Source organism: Culex quinquefasciatus, chromosome 2 (assembly GCF_015732765.1).
Source record: "Culex quinquefasciatus strain JHB chromosome 2, VPISU_Cqui_1.0_pri_paternal, whole genome shotgun sequence".
NCBI lineage: Eukaryota > Metazoa > Arthropoda > Insecta > Diptera > Culicidae > Culex > Culex quinquefasciatus.
The window spans coordinates 101348391-101363017 of NC_051862.1; the positions used below are offsets into that span (position 1 = coordinate 101348391).

The 14627-nt window shown below is 39.3% G+C and overlaps 2 protein-coding genes across 3 annotated transcripts in view; both read left to right on the top strand.

The window, feature by feature from the left end:
- Positions 1-8221: 8221 nt before the first annotated feature.
- LOC119766128 lies at positions 8222-9102 on the top strand. Its single transcript, XM_038250523.1, has 2 exons — positions 8222-8793; positions 8855-9102. The coding sequence occupies exons 1-2, from the start codon at positions 8427-8429 to the stop codon at positions 9100-9102; spliced, it is 615 nt and encodes a 204-aa protein (XP_038106451.1). The 5' UTR covers positions 8222-8426.
- A 2418-nt stretch (positions 9103-11520) lies between these two features.
- LOC6053525 (neurogenic locus protein delta) overlaps positions 11521-14627 on the top strand; it is a 36397-nt gene continuing 33290 nt past the window's right edge. The window contains exons 1-2 of one of the 2 annotated variants that reach the window (XM_038252917.1): positions 11521-11916; positions 11984-12408. In XM_038252917.1, coding sequence (XP_038108845.1) covers positions 12349-12408 — 60 coding nt within the window. In that variant the 5' untranslated portion in view covers positions 11521-11916; positions 11984-12348. The remainder of the gene's footprint in view (positions 11917-11983; positions 12409-14627) is intronic. The other variant, XM_038252918.1, reaches the window with a different exon arrangement.

Genomic DNA, 14627 nt, shown 5'->3' on the forward strand with positions numbered 1-14627 from the left:
GTTTTTTATGCATATCAGAAAAAAAAGATCTCTTGGAAGTTTTTTGCAGCTCGTTTTAGAAAAATGTGTGTAACTCAATCTAAATTTTTTTAATTTTTTTCTTCGTTTTCTACAATGAGTTTTAGTTAATTTCGCACAACTTTCTAGAACAAAGCTAATTGTTTTACCCACATGCTGATGAGATACAGGCTTGGGATCAAGTGTCCCCGGGGATCAAGTCTCCCCACTCTTCCCTACAGTAATTTCCATTAAAAAAAAGTTTTTCTGGCATTTTCCCTTAAAATTAATTTTGCGTTTATTGCTTTGTTGGAACAGTCAAGTTGTCAATCAGTAAAAGTCCGTTAGCGTATTGAAAATGTACTCCGTTTGCAAGTGCTACTTGATCCTGGTTTTGGGAGTTTTATCCAAGGTTTTAACAGTTTTACTTTAAACAGTTAGAACCTTCAAAACTAGTTTTGGGGGGCTCTTGCAGACGGGGTTTTTATGACACTGTGGGGAGCGGCGATAGAGAACGAAATATCAAATTAGAATATTTACAACAATACACACTCTCACATACACAATCTCATTATAACCTACCCAATCATGTCCTCTTTCCCCGCTCCCCATGGGGTGTAAGTGGCACTTCACAGGCTAACACATTCATTACCTTTCCTTGACACAACCGGACTTGGACTGACTTGATCCTAGCTGTCCCACCTCGCTCTGCAAAAAAAAATAAATATTAAACTCAAAAGAAATGTGTCTTTTAAAAGTTTTTAAATACAATTTGTTTTTATAGTACAATTTTTTGTTGGGGTACTAGCCGTGCTGTAATACTATGGCTTAAGTTATCAATTTTTTATCAGGTTAAAATATAAACACTAAAAAAATCGCTATATCATTTACATAAATGAACTAAGCCTGAAATCGTTTACATAAAAAAATCGTTCTCAATAAAACCAGACATAAAAAAATAACCCAAAATCATTTTTTATTACAACTTATAATAAAATGCTTAATTTCACCCAACTAGCAGATTTTATGTAAGCGTGTAGTCAACATCCATCACACCAAATTGCAGTATCTTTTCAACAAGAAAGAGAAGAGAAAAGTAGCAGAAAAGTACGGGAACGGTTTTGCTGCAACTTCTACCTCTCTCACCGCAGAAGTTCTGCCTGAGAGAAAAGTTACTTTTGTTGCAGAAAAGTACGGGAACGCTCTGCTGCCGTTTTTGTGCAGAATTGCAAAATTCTGCAGTACGGGAATAGACCTATTATTTTTTTTAAAATTATGTGCTCCTGGGGAAAACCAAAGTTTGTTTACATCCGAAAGAAAAATGTGTTCCGAATTTGTGAATTCCAAGGGTCAAATTTTTCTTCAAAAACTTGATATAAAAGTTAAATTTGCAATTGTTCGATACAGCATTCCAAAAATCGCAAGAAAAGAATGGAGGCAAAAGCGAATCATTAAGTTAAATTATCGATTTGCTATGATTTTTTGAGCATTGGCCGATCTGTAAACCGTTCCGAATATATAGGATGACTGTACTCCTTGATGCCGGGACCGTGGTGTAGGGGTAAGCGTGGTTGCCTCTAACCCAGTCGGCCTGGGTTTGGTCCCAGAAGGTCCCGGTGGCAAATTTTGAGACGAGATTTGTCTGATCACGCCTTCCGTCGGACAGGGAAGTAAATGTTTGCCCCGGTCTAACCTAGAGGTTAGGTCGTTAGTTCAGTCCAGGTGTAGGAGTCGTCTCCCTGAGTCCTGCCTCGGTGGAGTCGCTGGTAGGCAGTTGGACTCACAATCCAAAGGTCGTCTGTTCGAATCCCGGCGTGGATGGAAGCTTAGGTGTAAAAAGAGGTTTGCAATTGCCTCAACAATCAAGCCTTCGGACACCTAGTTTCGAGTAGGAATCTCGCAATCGAGAACGCCAAGGCAATGCTGTAGAGCGAATAATTTGATTTTGATTTTTTGTACTCCTTCCGGAAATTGGATTAAAACTGCTCCCAATCCAACTGGAGAAGCATCTGCGATGTGAACTGTCGGGTTACCATCGGCTCATGAGCGCTACCGAGACTCCCTCATGTAGCCTCAGGGTCGGCATTAGGCCTTCCCAAAAAAAAAATGAAAACTTGTCAAATCTTCGGTGCTCACCCCTAGAATGATAGATTAGGATGTCAAGAACAATGTTTTCATACAACAAAAAATTCCCAAAAATGGTTTACAACTCACGCGCGGAGCTTGAATGAAAAAAGTGCATTTTCGAGTATTTTTTAGAAATGCGCGAAACAATCATACTAAAGTCATTCAAATTTGGTCGCCTTGAGCTTCAAGTTATAGTTAAATGTCCCCTGAACAAATTCCTGTAGGGGAAAGTGGGGCAAGTGTAACAAGCTAAGGAAATGCTCGTTATACCCATTAAATACGTTTAAAAATCTGTCGGATTTTTAGAATCATCTTATTCCAGGTCTTGACTGAGACTTTGATAGAACAAGCTAAAAAAAAATCTGTTTTTTAATGTAAAAACTGATTTTAAATTTTTCGATTTTTCGTGCGTTCTACTCATATAGTGGGGCAAGACGAACAACCCGTTGGGGCAAGAGGAACAATGCATGAAAAAACATGCTAATTTAGGATGTATTTGAAACGTTTATTAGATTAAAAAATAATATTTTACTAAAAACTTGACCGTTTTTACGAAAAAAAAAATATTACTTATATGATAAATAGTAAATTTTCATGATATTATTATATCGTGTATGGACCATTTTTTGAACAATTGTTTATCAGTTTTTAAGAACTTGTATGTATTTTTTCACAATAAAATATGTTGCTGCAGCAATTCGTATTTTTTTCCATACTGAAAATCCATATGGTACACTTGCCCCACCTAAACAAGATTTTTTAAAAGCTCTCTACAAAAATAACTAAAACATAAATAATACTTTATAATACGTGCAAGTCATTGGTAGGGACACTACTGATCTAGGAAAAATAGCATTTTGATAAAATGAGCCTTAAAACGAACCCTAAGCCTTATTTTGTACTTTCCAAATATTATAAGGAAACAAAGGCTTTGAAAAAAAACTTCATTCAATCTTATGCCCCGTGGCGTTTACGTCGTTTTGGCGGTTATGTGGCAGTAGAGTCAGCTAATTGCATTGCTAGCAACAATTCTTCATACTGGAAATAATCAAAATTGTAAAAATTACGGTCTTACGAGCGATTGTTCCTCTTGCCCCACCTTCCCCTACAGACATAGTCCATAAAAGATTGTGTTTGGGCATGAAAGGGCGTTTTAGAGAGAAAAATCAGTATTTTTTAGCCAAAAATTTTCAAAAATCACTCCCCAAAACGATGAAAAAAAATTTGCAGCCAAAACTAATGCATTCAGCTTATAGGAAATTTTACGGAGATCATTTTGCTTTTTCTAACATTCAATTTATGTCCACGCAAAGCCGAGATATTTGCATTTTGGTGAACAAAAAGTGACGAATTTTCAAAAAATTTCAGTCTTCCCGAAACGCGCGCACGCCGTATACGCCGTACAAGTTTCCATTGCAGATGAACCTCAAACACACCAGGCTGCCATGTTCGAGTTCTCCCCGCACGGCGCACTCAAGTTTACACGCGGTGTAAACACGCGGTGCACACCTCGGGTACAACGCCGTGCGAGCGAAGAGCGTGTAAAGAGACGAAAAAATGACTGCAGCGGAGAATGAAACACCGCTTTGCAGCAGAGGGAGCGTGAGGGAACTATTTTTGTCTCTTTTCTGCGTCGTCGGCTTGCACGGGGTTTGTACCCGGGGTGCAAGCATGGCTTTCTACATGATATACAGCCTTGGTATACATGCCATGATATACAGCCTTGGGGTGCAAGGTTCGGTTTTAAACTCGAGGTTCGTGTGCGCGTACAGACTGTACACGGCAGAGTTTAGGTTTGCTTGTACGCGTGCACACGCGGTGCTGGTGTTTGATCGAGTACAGAAAACAGAGAACGCGGTTGAACGCGGTGCACGGGGATCACTGAAATTTTTGGTATATAAGCGTTTTTAGCATAAAACATTGGCTACTATGATTACAAACGGGAAAGCATATATTTTGGATATTTTTATTTTGCTCGCTCAAAAACAATATTTGTTAATAACATTTCATGAAAAAAACGAGATTTTCTCACAATGTGACGTAAACGACATATTTATAAGTACTGCTCTGTGCTCTTCTCGATATGAACAAATGAAGCTCTAATGGGTAACTTTTTTTGGAAAAAAATAAGTTTTTTTTATAAATAAATTTGTTTCATTCGAATGTACACACAAAAAAATTACGTTCACAGCTTGGAGATATGAACTTAAATAAAATTAATTATAATTTATGATTATTTGTCGTTTACGTCACATTGTGAGAAAATCTCATGTTTTTTTCATGAAATGTTATTAACAAAAATCTTTTTTGAGCGAACAAAATAAATATATCCAAAATATATGCCTTCTTTTTTTTAATCATGTTTTATTCTAAAAACGCTTATATACCAACATTTTTAAAAATTCGTCACTTTTTGTTCACTAAAATGCAAATATCTCGGCTTTGCGTGAACATAAATTGAATGTTAGACAAAGCAAAATGATCTCCGTAAAATTTCCTATAAGCTGAATGCATTAGTTTTGGCTGCAATTTTTTTGGCTCGTTTTGGGGAGTGATTTTTGAAATTTTTTAGATAAAAAATACAATTTTTTCTCCCAAAAACGCCCTTTCATGCCCAAACACAAGCTTTTATGGACTATGTCTGTACAGGAATTTGTTCAGGGGACATTAAACTATAACTTGAAGCTCAAGGCGACCAAATTTGAGTGACTTTAGTATGATTGTTACGCGCATTTCTGAAAAAAAAAACTCGAAAAATGCACTTTTTTCATTCAAGCTCCGCGCGCGAGTTGTAAACCATTTTTGGGATTTTTTGTTGTATGAAAACATTGTTCCTGACATCCTAATCTATCATTCTAGGGGTGAGCACCGAAGATTTGACAACTTTTCATTTTTTTGGGTCGACCTAGTCGGCATGCTTGCGGTCCTGAATCGCGGTAAGCTGGGAAATGCGTCGGAATCCAGTGAAAACTCCACAATCTTGGTTGAACCCTTTCTATTTTTCCTATGGCTATCTGACCTTCTTTTCCTTCCTTATGGCTTTCTTATGGCTATCTGACCTTCTTTTCCTTCCTTCTTCTCTGGGCCCCGTACTCCGACTCAGCTTCCGGTGACGCCGCTTCCTCTCCTTCTGTTGTGGTTGCTGCGCCGCATGATGGCGGGGTTGTTGTACTGGATGGCGTACTCGACCGGCTGCGGTCATTAACGGATCCCACTCGTTCCGGTTGTTGTCGTCCTGTCCTCCGTCGTGGTTGGTTGCGTCCTACGACCTTCGGAGCACCATCAAGGGTGTCCGGAATACCCGGATGAGGCGCAGGTACGACGCGAGTCCATGTCCGGCTGCGGACTGGATTCTGGGATGACTCGAAGGTTGCGGCGAGTCCCCGGTTTGTGTCCTCGACACGGTTGTTACTGGGCGGTGCCGAACTGGCACTAAACGTGAGGTACGAGGGATCCTGGAGGTGATGGTTGACGTTAGGTGAGCCATGACGGTTGGATTTGTTGGTTAGGTGGATGGGGTCCGTTAGTGTTGGCAAACTGGCGGGTTTTGTGGACATGCCTGATGTCCATCAGCGGTCCCAAACACTCCTGGTTCCCGCTGGCACTATCACTCACGGCCGTGGCCGTGCACTTCAACTTATTTGCGAAACAGTGGAGTTGTAGCGGTCCAACTGTTCGCTGTGTCTCTTACCGGGCAATTGGACGAGTCTTGAGGAGTCATTGGCGGTTGACGGTCTTCGTCTTTCCCCTTCTCCTTCCGCGCCTTTACCACCCACTGCTGACGAGGTCCTCTGGTGGTCGGTTTTGGAAGCTTCTGCTGGCTGCGTTCTTGGTGGACGTCACTTGCTGGGTCGTTTACTGGAGACCAAACACTTGACACGCGAACACTTTCCAACTTTTACATTAAACGGAAAACAAATCGCGGTAACCTTCACGAGTGAGTTTCCGAACGGTTACAGATGACCCGCGTCGATAGTTTTGCGTCGAAATGGGACAAACTGCTCGATCTGCCAATGAGTAGCAGCAGACAATCGAACGCTTCCTGCTCGGCTGAACCCCACTGAAACGCTTTTACCAAAACAAAAAAAAACTGTCGAATCCTCGGAATCTGGATACAATGGCTTAATACTAAAACAAAAACAATATCTACAATAGTCAATTATTTATGTTTTCAGTTTTTTTTTACTGCGAGATCTTGGAAAATAAGCATATTCTTTCAGAGTTACATTTAAATTATAAAGCCAAAAATGTTTGAAATATCAATTAAAGAACCTGTCGACTGATCACAATTAACGAGCTAGCCTTCTGTTTTAGAGACAAGGTTGCTTAAGGTGAAACTCGTTTTTATTAAAATACACTCATTACATGATGGTCAGCCTTTAAAAAATCCTGTATGCTCCATTTGGTCCTGAACAACACGTGCTTTTCCAAAAAGCACACACTTAAAAAAATCAAAATGTTGCTTCCATCTGTTCCTTTTGCTGTTCGTCATTGCCGTACTAACTTGACGCATGTCTGAGCATATTGATACGAACGAGTGCCAGGATTGCACGACGAAGAATCGGGCTTCCTTTTCGGCCAGTCGCATGGGCTTCATCAAACAGGTGCCAGCTTTTTACGAACACTCATTTTATTCATTTCTCAATCTAGTGCTGCTTACAATATTTCGCTGGAAAGAGTGGCAAGAGTGGAAGCCAGCTCGATTGCACGGGTCGAAGCCAAAAGCAGAATAAAAAAGATAGAGCAGACGTCGTACGATACACATCAATTTTAAGCCGACAGGTGAAAATTTCTTTGATGTACATTCAACATCAGGTGCATTTTAAAGTTTACTGTCGACAACATTGATTCTAGGCATTCGGCTTCCTGTGCTTGATTGAGTTAAGGGGCACTTTGCATGCTGAAAGTAGCAGCTTGATATCAATTTGCCCAGAATTAAATTGTCCAATCGGATTCGTGATGTTTTATTAATGGTACAGTATCGTTAAGCTTTCGAAGACAGTTGTTTGCCAAGTGATATTTATTGTACAATCAGCTGAAATCAATTTAAAATTTAAATTCTGCTTTAAGAATCATTTTTAACATGTTTGAGTTGATTTAAAAATCTTTTTAATTTTTTGAATATTTTCGATGTTTATTATCGTTAAAAGTTTTTTTCGCTAATTTTTTTTTTCGTCAAATTTTACATTTTTTGAAAACTAATGATTGCAAAACAATTGAAATTGTGTAAAATGCATTTTGAAACACATGCAAATGTTGAAACTTTAAAAATCAAATCAAACCTTCCACATTCACGACCTCACGTCTTTTGTGATCTCTAATGCAAATTTCTGCTCGAACCCAAGCTCGAACCTAGAAGTCCTAGGATGTTCAAAATAAATGCTTCAGTGGCCAAAGTGCCTCAAAAAATGTTTTTTTTTTAATGTCTTTTTACGGGTTAAATTCCATTTAATAGTCAATTGCAAAGCGCCAGCTCCTGTAAAGTCATATCAAGCTCAAATTTTGGATTTGAGCTCAGTACACCCACCGGATCCAGCTCCTGAATGCCAGTCATTTTTGTTACATCCTTATACGATAAATTCTTAGTTTACACTATTGTTAATACAATATAACTAGGGCAACATTTGAAAAGGGCGCATAAGCATTTTGACAACAGTAACAATTTTGCCGAAGTGTTGAGAGTTCGCTATAGGGGGCCAGCTATTGTTTTACACTTCGAGTTGCGTGGAAACAGTTTCCTGATCCAAATATCGCCAACTTTTCAATGAAAACCCCGTTTGAAAATGCATTATACACCCATAGAATTGATATGCAATCATAAGTTTTCAAAAAATTAAGATCCGACGAAATCTTTTTGCGGTTTAGTTTTGGGTTTTGTATATCAAAAATTCACTAAAACTAAATATATATTTTTAATAGTCAGGACCCAGTGCCTGCGATTCCCGTTAGAGTTTATATGGAATTCCAATTAGAATGTAACAGAAAAATCAGGCATCGGGTCCAGACTGTTAATTAGGCGTCAGCCATAAAGTACGTCACGCAAAAATCGGCCAAAATTAACCCCCCTCTCCCCTATATCACACTTTGTCCACAGACAAACAGACGTAAATCTCTTTTTAATTCCATCAATCAGGAATATAACGGCTGATTTGAATTTAAACTTAGTTCTCGGATTATCCACCAGAATAGGATGGCGCTGCAATCAAGGCACACTTTCAAATGACGTTTAAGCTAGCGCGCCAAAAGTTTCAGGTAGCGCGCCAAAAGTTCTGTTTTTTTTCTGCTGCTACTTGAGTGTGAGGATGGACCAGTTTGGAGAAGATTGGTCGGTGGAATTTTTGGATCCGGACCCGCCTCCGGGTGTGGATTCCGCTAAATGGTCTGTTGAGCATTTAGATAATCCTCAATCCTTCCCGGCCGAACCGTTAGAAGAAGAGACGCCGGACTGGTTTGAAAGTTTTATCACAAAACACGAGCCACAGGATGAAGATATGCCGGATGCGAACTGCGGAAGTCTACTGCTTGACCGACACGAGCCACTGGACGAAGAAATGCCGGATGCTACGAGTAACGATTCCGGTGTTCTGAACATCGGAAGATTCTTAGGCAATTCCAACAACGAGACGCCGTCCCATTCAGCTGAGTTTGTTATTTCATCCGTCGGCGTTGGTAAATTTCAACTAGATCTTGAATGAATGCAATTAGAAACTGAATTTGGTCTACATTATAGATGGTGTACCCCAACTTGACCAGGTGAATGGGTTAGGCAATGCAGTGTCCACCGGAATCGCCTCGCCAACCTCGAGCACGCAAGAGACCGCGAGAATCTTGACTCCATCGTGGTTCTCAAATCCGGCCTTCGTGAATGACGCGGTGTCCAGCGATGGCAGTTGCGCGACCCGGCCGACTTCGAGGACGCAAGAGACCGCGAGAATCTTAACTCCGTCGGGGTTCTCAAATCCGGCCGTCATGTTATGATTTATTTCATCCCTTTTGATTGACTTAATACTCATTGTCGTACGACCTAATGATAATAAACGAAACTCAGAATTAAACCCAAAAAAATGTATAATTTTATTTAACTATGCAAAGAAAACTATTTAAAACCAATGCAGTCTAACCAACTGGCATAAATAAATGTATTTCTAGTTATTCGAATGCTAAGCCGTTCATATTATCAATAATCGGATTAGCGAATTGTCTCTGCACATAAATGATTTTTCACGTTCAACGCCGAATCGCCGATGTTGGTCTCCAGGAAAGCTGGATGGCAGAAACTGGCCACTGGTAAGGTTGAAGATGTAGGTATAGACCGAGGTATAGACCGTCGACAACAAGGTCAACCTGGTCTCATACGATTATTTGGTTGCTTGCAAGTGGACTAAATTGCTTGCCGAGAAGGTAGCTTAACCTTACGCCAAGAAATTTATTATTTAAACTCATGGCCAATTTGTGGGCATTGTTCACAAACAGCGCAGTAATACCCAAACCACCCTCAAACTGGTGCATCTTTCCAACCTTCAACCTTTGCAGCCTACACGAATGTTTCCTCGGCAAGATTTACCTAGTGCATGGCCGCAATCGGACGCGGACGTGGACCGTCTGCGTGAGTTAAGAATTTGAACTTCTTGCATTCTTCTCACATGTTGGTAAACAAATGTAAATGTTAGTAAACAAATCTCCCTCCTCTCACTACAACAAGAGTGACCGCGTTCACTCACACACTAACCAATTCTCATATACAGTGATGGTTAATGCTAGTATTGGCCACCAGATCGAGCTACTAGCTAACCTTTTTCCATTTTTTTGTGATTGATGGATTTTCGTTAAATTTGTTCAATGATTTACGTCTGTTTGTCTGTGCTTTGTCACACAAGGTTGAACCCCCCCCCTCAAAAAGTACAATTTTGCTCATATTTGGCTCAGAGTCCTGCAAGTCCAGAGTCAAAATTTTTTTGCCCATTCTGGAAATTTCTGAAAAGTTGGCATTTGATGTCCTCTAATATCAGAAAATAAAAAAAATAAAAATAATGTTTTTTTGCAAATCAAGTTTAGTGACAAAAAGTGAAATTAAAAATCACCAATTTTTATGTTTATCGTGTATCATTTTTTTTTCAGTGTAGTCCATATCCATACCTACAATTTTGCCGAAGACACCAAATCGATCAAAAAATTCCTCCAAAAGATACAGTTTTTTTTTTAATTTTCACATATCATTTTTGTATGCGCAGTAGGGTGCCCAGAAAAAAATACCCCCGGTCCACAAGTGAAAAACGGTTTTTTGGATTATGTTAAGCTTCTATATAAATTTTGAGCGAAATTGGATGAGATTAACCCATTGATACCCGAGCCTATAGTTAATGAAAAAACTGTTTTTCATAAAAAAAATACTTTACTTTATTAGCGATTTACGCTAATAACTTTTCAGGACCGAGTTTTACAGCTTTTGTATGTTCTACAAAGTTGTAGAGCATTAAATTTTCAATAAGAATCTCACTATTGGGAATATTTGCATGGAAGTAGCGCACCGTGCAGACCAAATCGTAAGAAACTTGGGTTTTCCATACATTTTTCGATGTTTTCCATACAAACTTCACCTTAGAGTATCAATGGGTAAATGATGACCGATTTTGCTCATATTTGGCCTAGAGAGGCGAAATGTCACTCTCAGGGCTCCAATCGAACTGTCAAATCGGGGTTCCAATCGAGCAATAAGATCATTCAAGAACAAGATTGGAATCAATTTAAAATAATTTTGGCAAAAAACGAGACTTATAACAATCACAAGTATTGTAAAACTGTTGTTGATAATAATCTGCTAGTTTTTGTTATTTCATGAAGATTTGGTGTAAACAAACAGGCAACACCAATATTGCTACACTCAAAGAGCCCACGTAGTTGTATTATTTAGTGAAGAGCCCACGATAAACAACGTGGGCTCTTCACTAATACTACTACGTGGGCTCTTCGAGGTTTTGGTGACTGTCAAACGTTCTAGCCATTTACAGTGGTGCCAGAGGGTTGCACGCACCACTTTATCCACACTTGGGAAATTTTGGGCGGGACCTGCGCCACCTGTTATAAAAATCCTGAATTCCTCATATAAACTTAAACGATAAAAAGCGACCCATTAGCTTTATCCGAATTGGCTCAAAATTGGCACAGTTACTTATTATTGCCTAAAGAAGGGGGGTATCTCTTCAGATTTTTCAAAATTTTAAATTCCCTTGTCACCCTAATAATCATCTTATTTTGTTTTAATCCGGTGGAAATAAAATTCAAAACTTTTCCGTCTTAACTAGTCTCAACTAAGCACTACCACTAATGCGCGTTCCAGCATACGCTACCTTCTCAGCAAGTAATTTTGTCAGTTTCGTTTTGTGCATCTGCTTTCGGCTTGCCTCGTGTTATTCTCAGTTGTAGAAATGACGTTGAAGAGAGAGGTCGTGTTTTATTGTCGCTGCTGCTTGTAGTGCTAGAAAAGATCTTCCGTGAAAGGCAAATAAAAAATCAAGCAAGGAAGGAAATTGCATTTAACGGTGGGGGAAAAACTGTTTTCTGCGCTTTGGGAACCCTTTCTCGAGGCCGTACCGTGTGTTCGTGTGTGTGCGGACAGCGTCTCTTCTTCCATCGCGGGTTGCCGCCGCTTGCTTGGATTTTGTGATCCCGGTGCCGGTTTTTTGTGTTTTGCGACGCGCTCGGTGAAAGCATTTTTTTCTGCTGTCCAATGGATTTTGGTGGCAATAGAAGAAATTGCATTATTATTGGCCTGCTGGGATGATTTTCGATGTGGTGAATAGAATGATAACAATAATTGTGTGATAAGTGAAATAAGCGGTCTTTAAAATTATATTGCCAGGTGTAGACAACTTTTCCCCGATATCCGGATTAACATGGTGAAGTGAGAAATAAAAAAAAGGAAGAACAAGGAATCTGTTGAGAGTGGCGAAGGCGATTGTGATCAATCGTGAAAAATAGAAAAAAAGCCAGGTGTTACAATGTTACGGCGACTGAAGAGAAATAATTAGAAATCAGTGTATCATGACGAAGTGCCGATGAGCGTTTTATCTCTTCCACCTAATAGTGAATTTTAATCGACTACCGCTCCTCTCTAACTGATCCGCCAACGTCCTCGACTCCGACGACCGTGTGTGATAAATTGTACACCACCTTCCACCCTCGTCTTCCCGCAGCTGCACCAGGGAGAAGAACGTGCTTAGCACAATGAATAGAATCTACTTTGGATCGGCTTTATGTTTAACGCTGTTGCTTTTCATCGCTGAGGTAAGAATCACCAGCCACTCTACCCTAGGGTAGAGAAGGATCAGATCCGACACGTGAGAGATTGCCAGCAGTCGAGTGAATGGGAACGAAAACACACAAATCCTCTCCCCCCGTCACATCACGTCCACTCGCCTGCTGCATCTACCGCGAAACTCATCCGGATGCTGTCGATCATCCCCCACCGCTCCTGCTCCTACCAAACCAACTTCAACCCATCCACTCCCCATTCCACTCTCCAATCTCTCGATCGACAATCTTCACACGGTCGTTATCAACCGACCGACCGACGGCGACTTATTTTGATCCAGTTTTAATTTCAAAACCGCGATCCACTGGGCGCGCTGTCGAACCTCCAAGGGACTCTCAAAATGGCGTCGGCCCCGAAGTACAGGAAGGATTTACAGCTGTCATCCAGTGTGTGCGTACGTTTGTTACGTACCTGCGGCGGCACCTGGCACCCACTTTTTTGTGTTGTTTTAATAAAAATAATAACAACAGCCGTTTCCACCCTACTACTTTGATTCTTCTTAATATTTTTTGTATTTAAATAATTGTAAATACCTAATTTTTTATTCGTTTTAACCGAATTTTTTGCTTTAGTAAAAATTTAAAAATATGAATATTCTTTTCAATTTGCAATAACTTTTGCTGCTGAAATATCTTAGCCCTCAACCTTATGCCTGTAACAAAAATGCTTGGTTGCAGAATTAAAAAAATAGAATTGAGCATTTTTTTTTTGTTAAGTAAGATGCATTTTTAACAAAATTATATTCAAGTTGTCAGTCAACGTGGCCGTCATAATCGTAGTGATGATTATAGAAACATGGACAGCGGCTTCTTATCCGTCAGGATCAATTAAATCAAAAATTGTCCCTCTTTGTTCAATTGTAGAATTTCACTAAATGTTTGGCTTATATTGAAAATAAAGCTGCCTTTATTTTTACTGCTAAAACCAGCTTCCAATTCTAAACGCAATCTTTTTCTCGTTTGCTTACTTTGGCATTCGTCGAACCGATTTCGTCCTTTCATTCATTCCATTTCATCACCCGTTTCGCCTTTTGAAAGATTCGAGCTTTTTGTGTTGGATATATCCTTTGCGATTCCCATGCCAACCAGAACATAATTCTGGGAAAAAAGCTTAACATCGGTCCTTCATTCCACAATCTTCTCTGCATCCTTGGCTCGGGAACAAGGAGAGGACGCTGCTAGCCTGTTGCTTTCGATCCGTTTCAGAGAATGATAGATTGCCTGGAGGAGCTCAACCCTGGGCATTGTTTTGGCTTGCCTAAATATAAAATTCCAGATGGATGTTTCTGTTGGATTCGAAGCTGTATTGTAGCTGGAAAAGAAGTGTTTTCAGCAAATGTAGATGATAGATGTTGCATTAACCTTCTATCATTACCAGTAGGGGAGAGTGGGGAGACTTGATCCCCGGGGACACTTGATCCCAAGCCTGTATCTCGTCAGCATGTGGGTAAAACAATTAGCTTTGTTCTAGAAAGTTGTGCAAAATTAACTAAAACTCATTGTAGAAAACAAAGAAAAAATTTTAAAAATGTTTAGATTGAGTTACACACATTTTTCTAAAACGAGCTGCAAAAACTTCCAAGAGATCTTTTTGCTTTTTTAATATGCATGGAAAACACTAAAAAATATTCAAAAAATATTTTTATTTGTGAATTGTTTGATAAACTTATCAACTCCAAAACCCTTACGCATTTGATGTTAAATTTATCGTCATACTATTTTTACAATCAATTGTTTAAAAGTGCGTTTAGGGAGACTTGATCCCTGCATTTTTACAGTCACTGGAATCAGCCTCAAGATTAATTAATTGGGCTGGGTTTTCATACATAGTTTCCTTTAGTATAGTTGTACATAACTTACTGCAGTTTGAACCTTCTTTCAAAAGTTTTGTAAACAAAAATTTCCAGCTTTTGTAAACATGCTTAATTTTGGTCTAAAATAATATTTTAAGGTTTTAATTATTTTACATACTAAACTTGTTATATTTTGAACACAAACGTACAGGTTTTATGTGAAATTGCTGTAACTTATAGAAAATTAAAAGTTTGGATGAATAAGAAACGTTTTGCTTAAGATTTCTTCAAAATGTTGAAAGGGGGATCAAGTTACCCCTAACATTTTGAAAATGCCGGTTTAAAATATTTTTTTTAAAACGCTTGGCATGATTCGAAGAGTTCATCTGATGAAATACC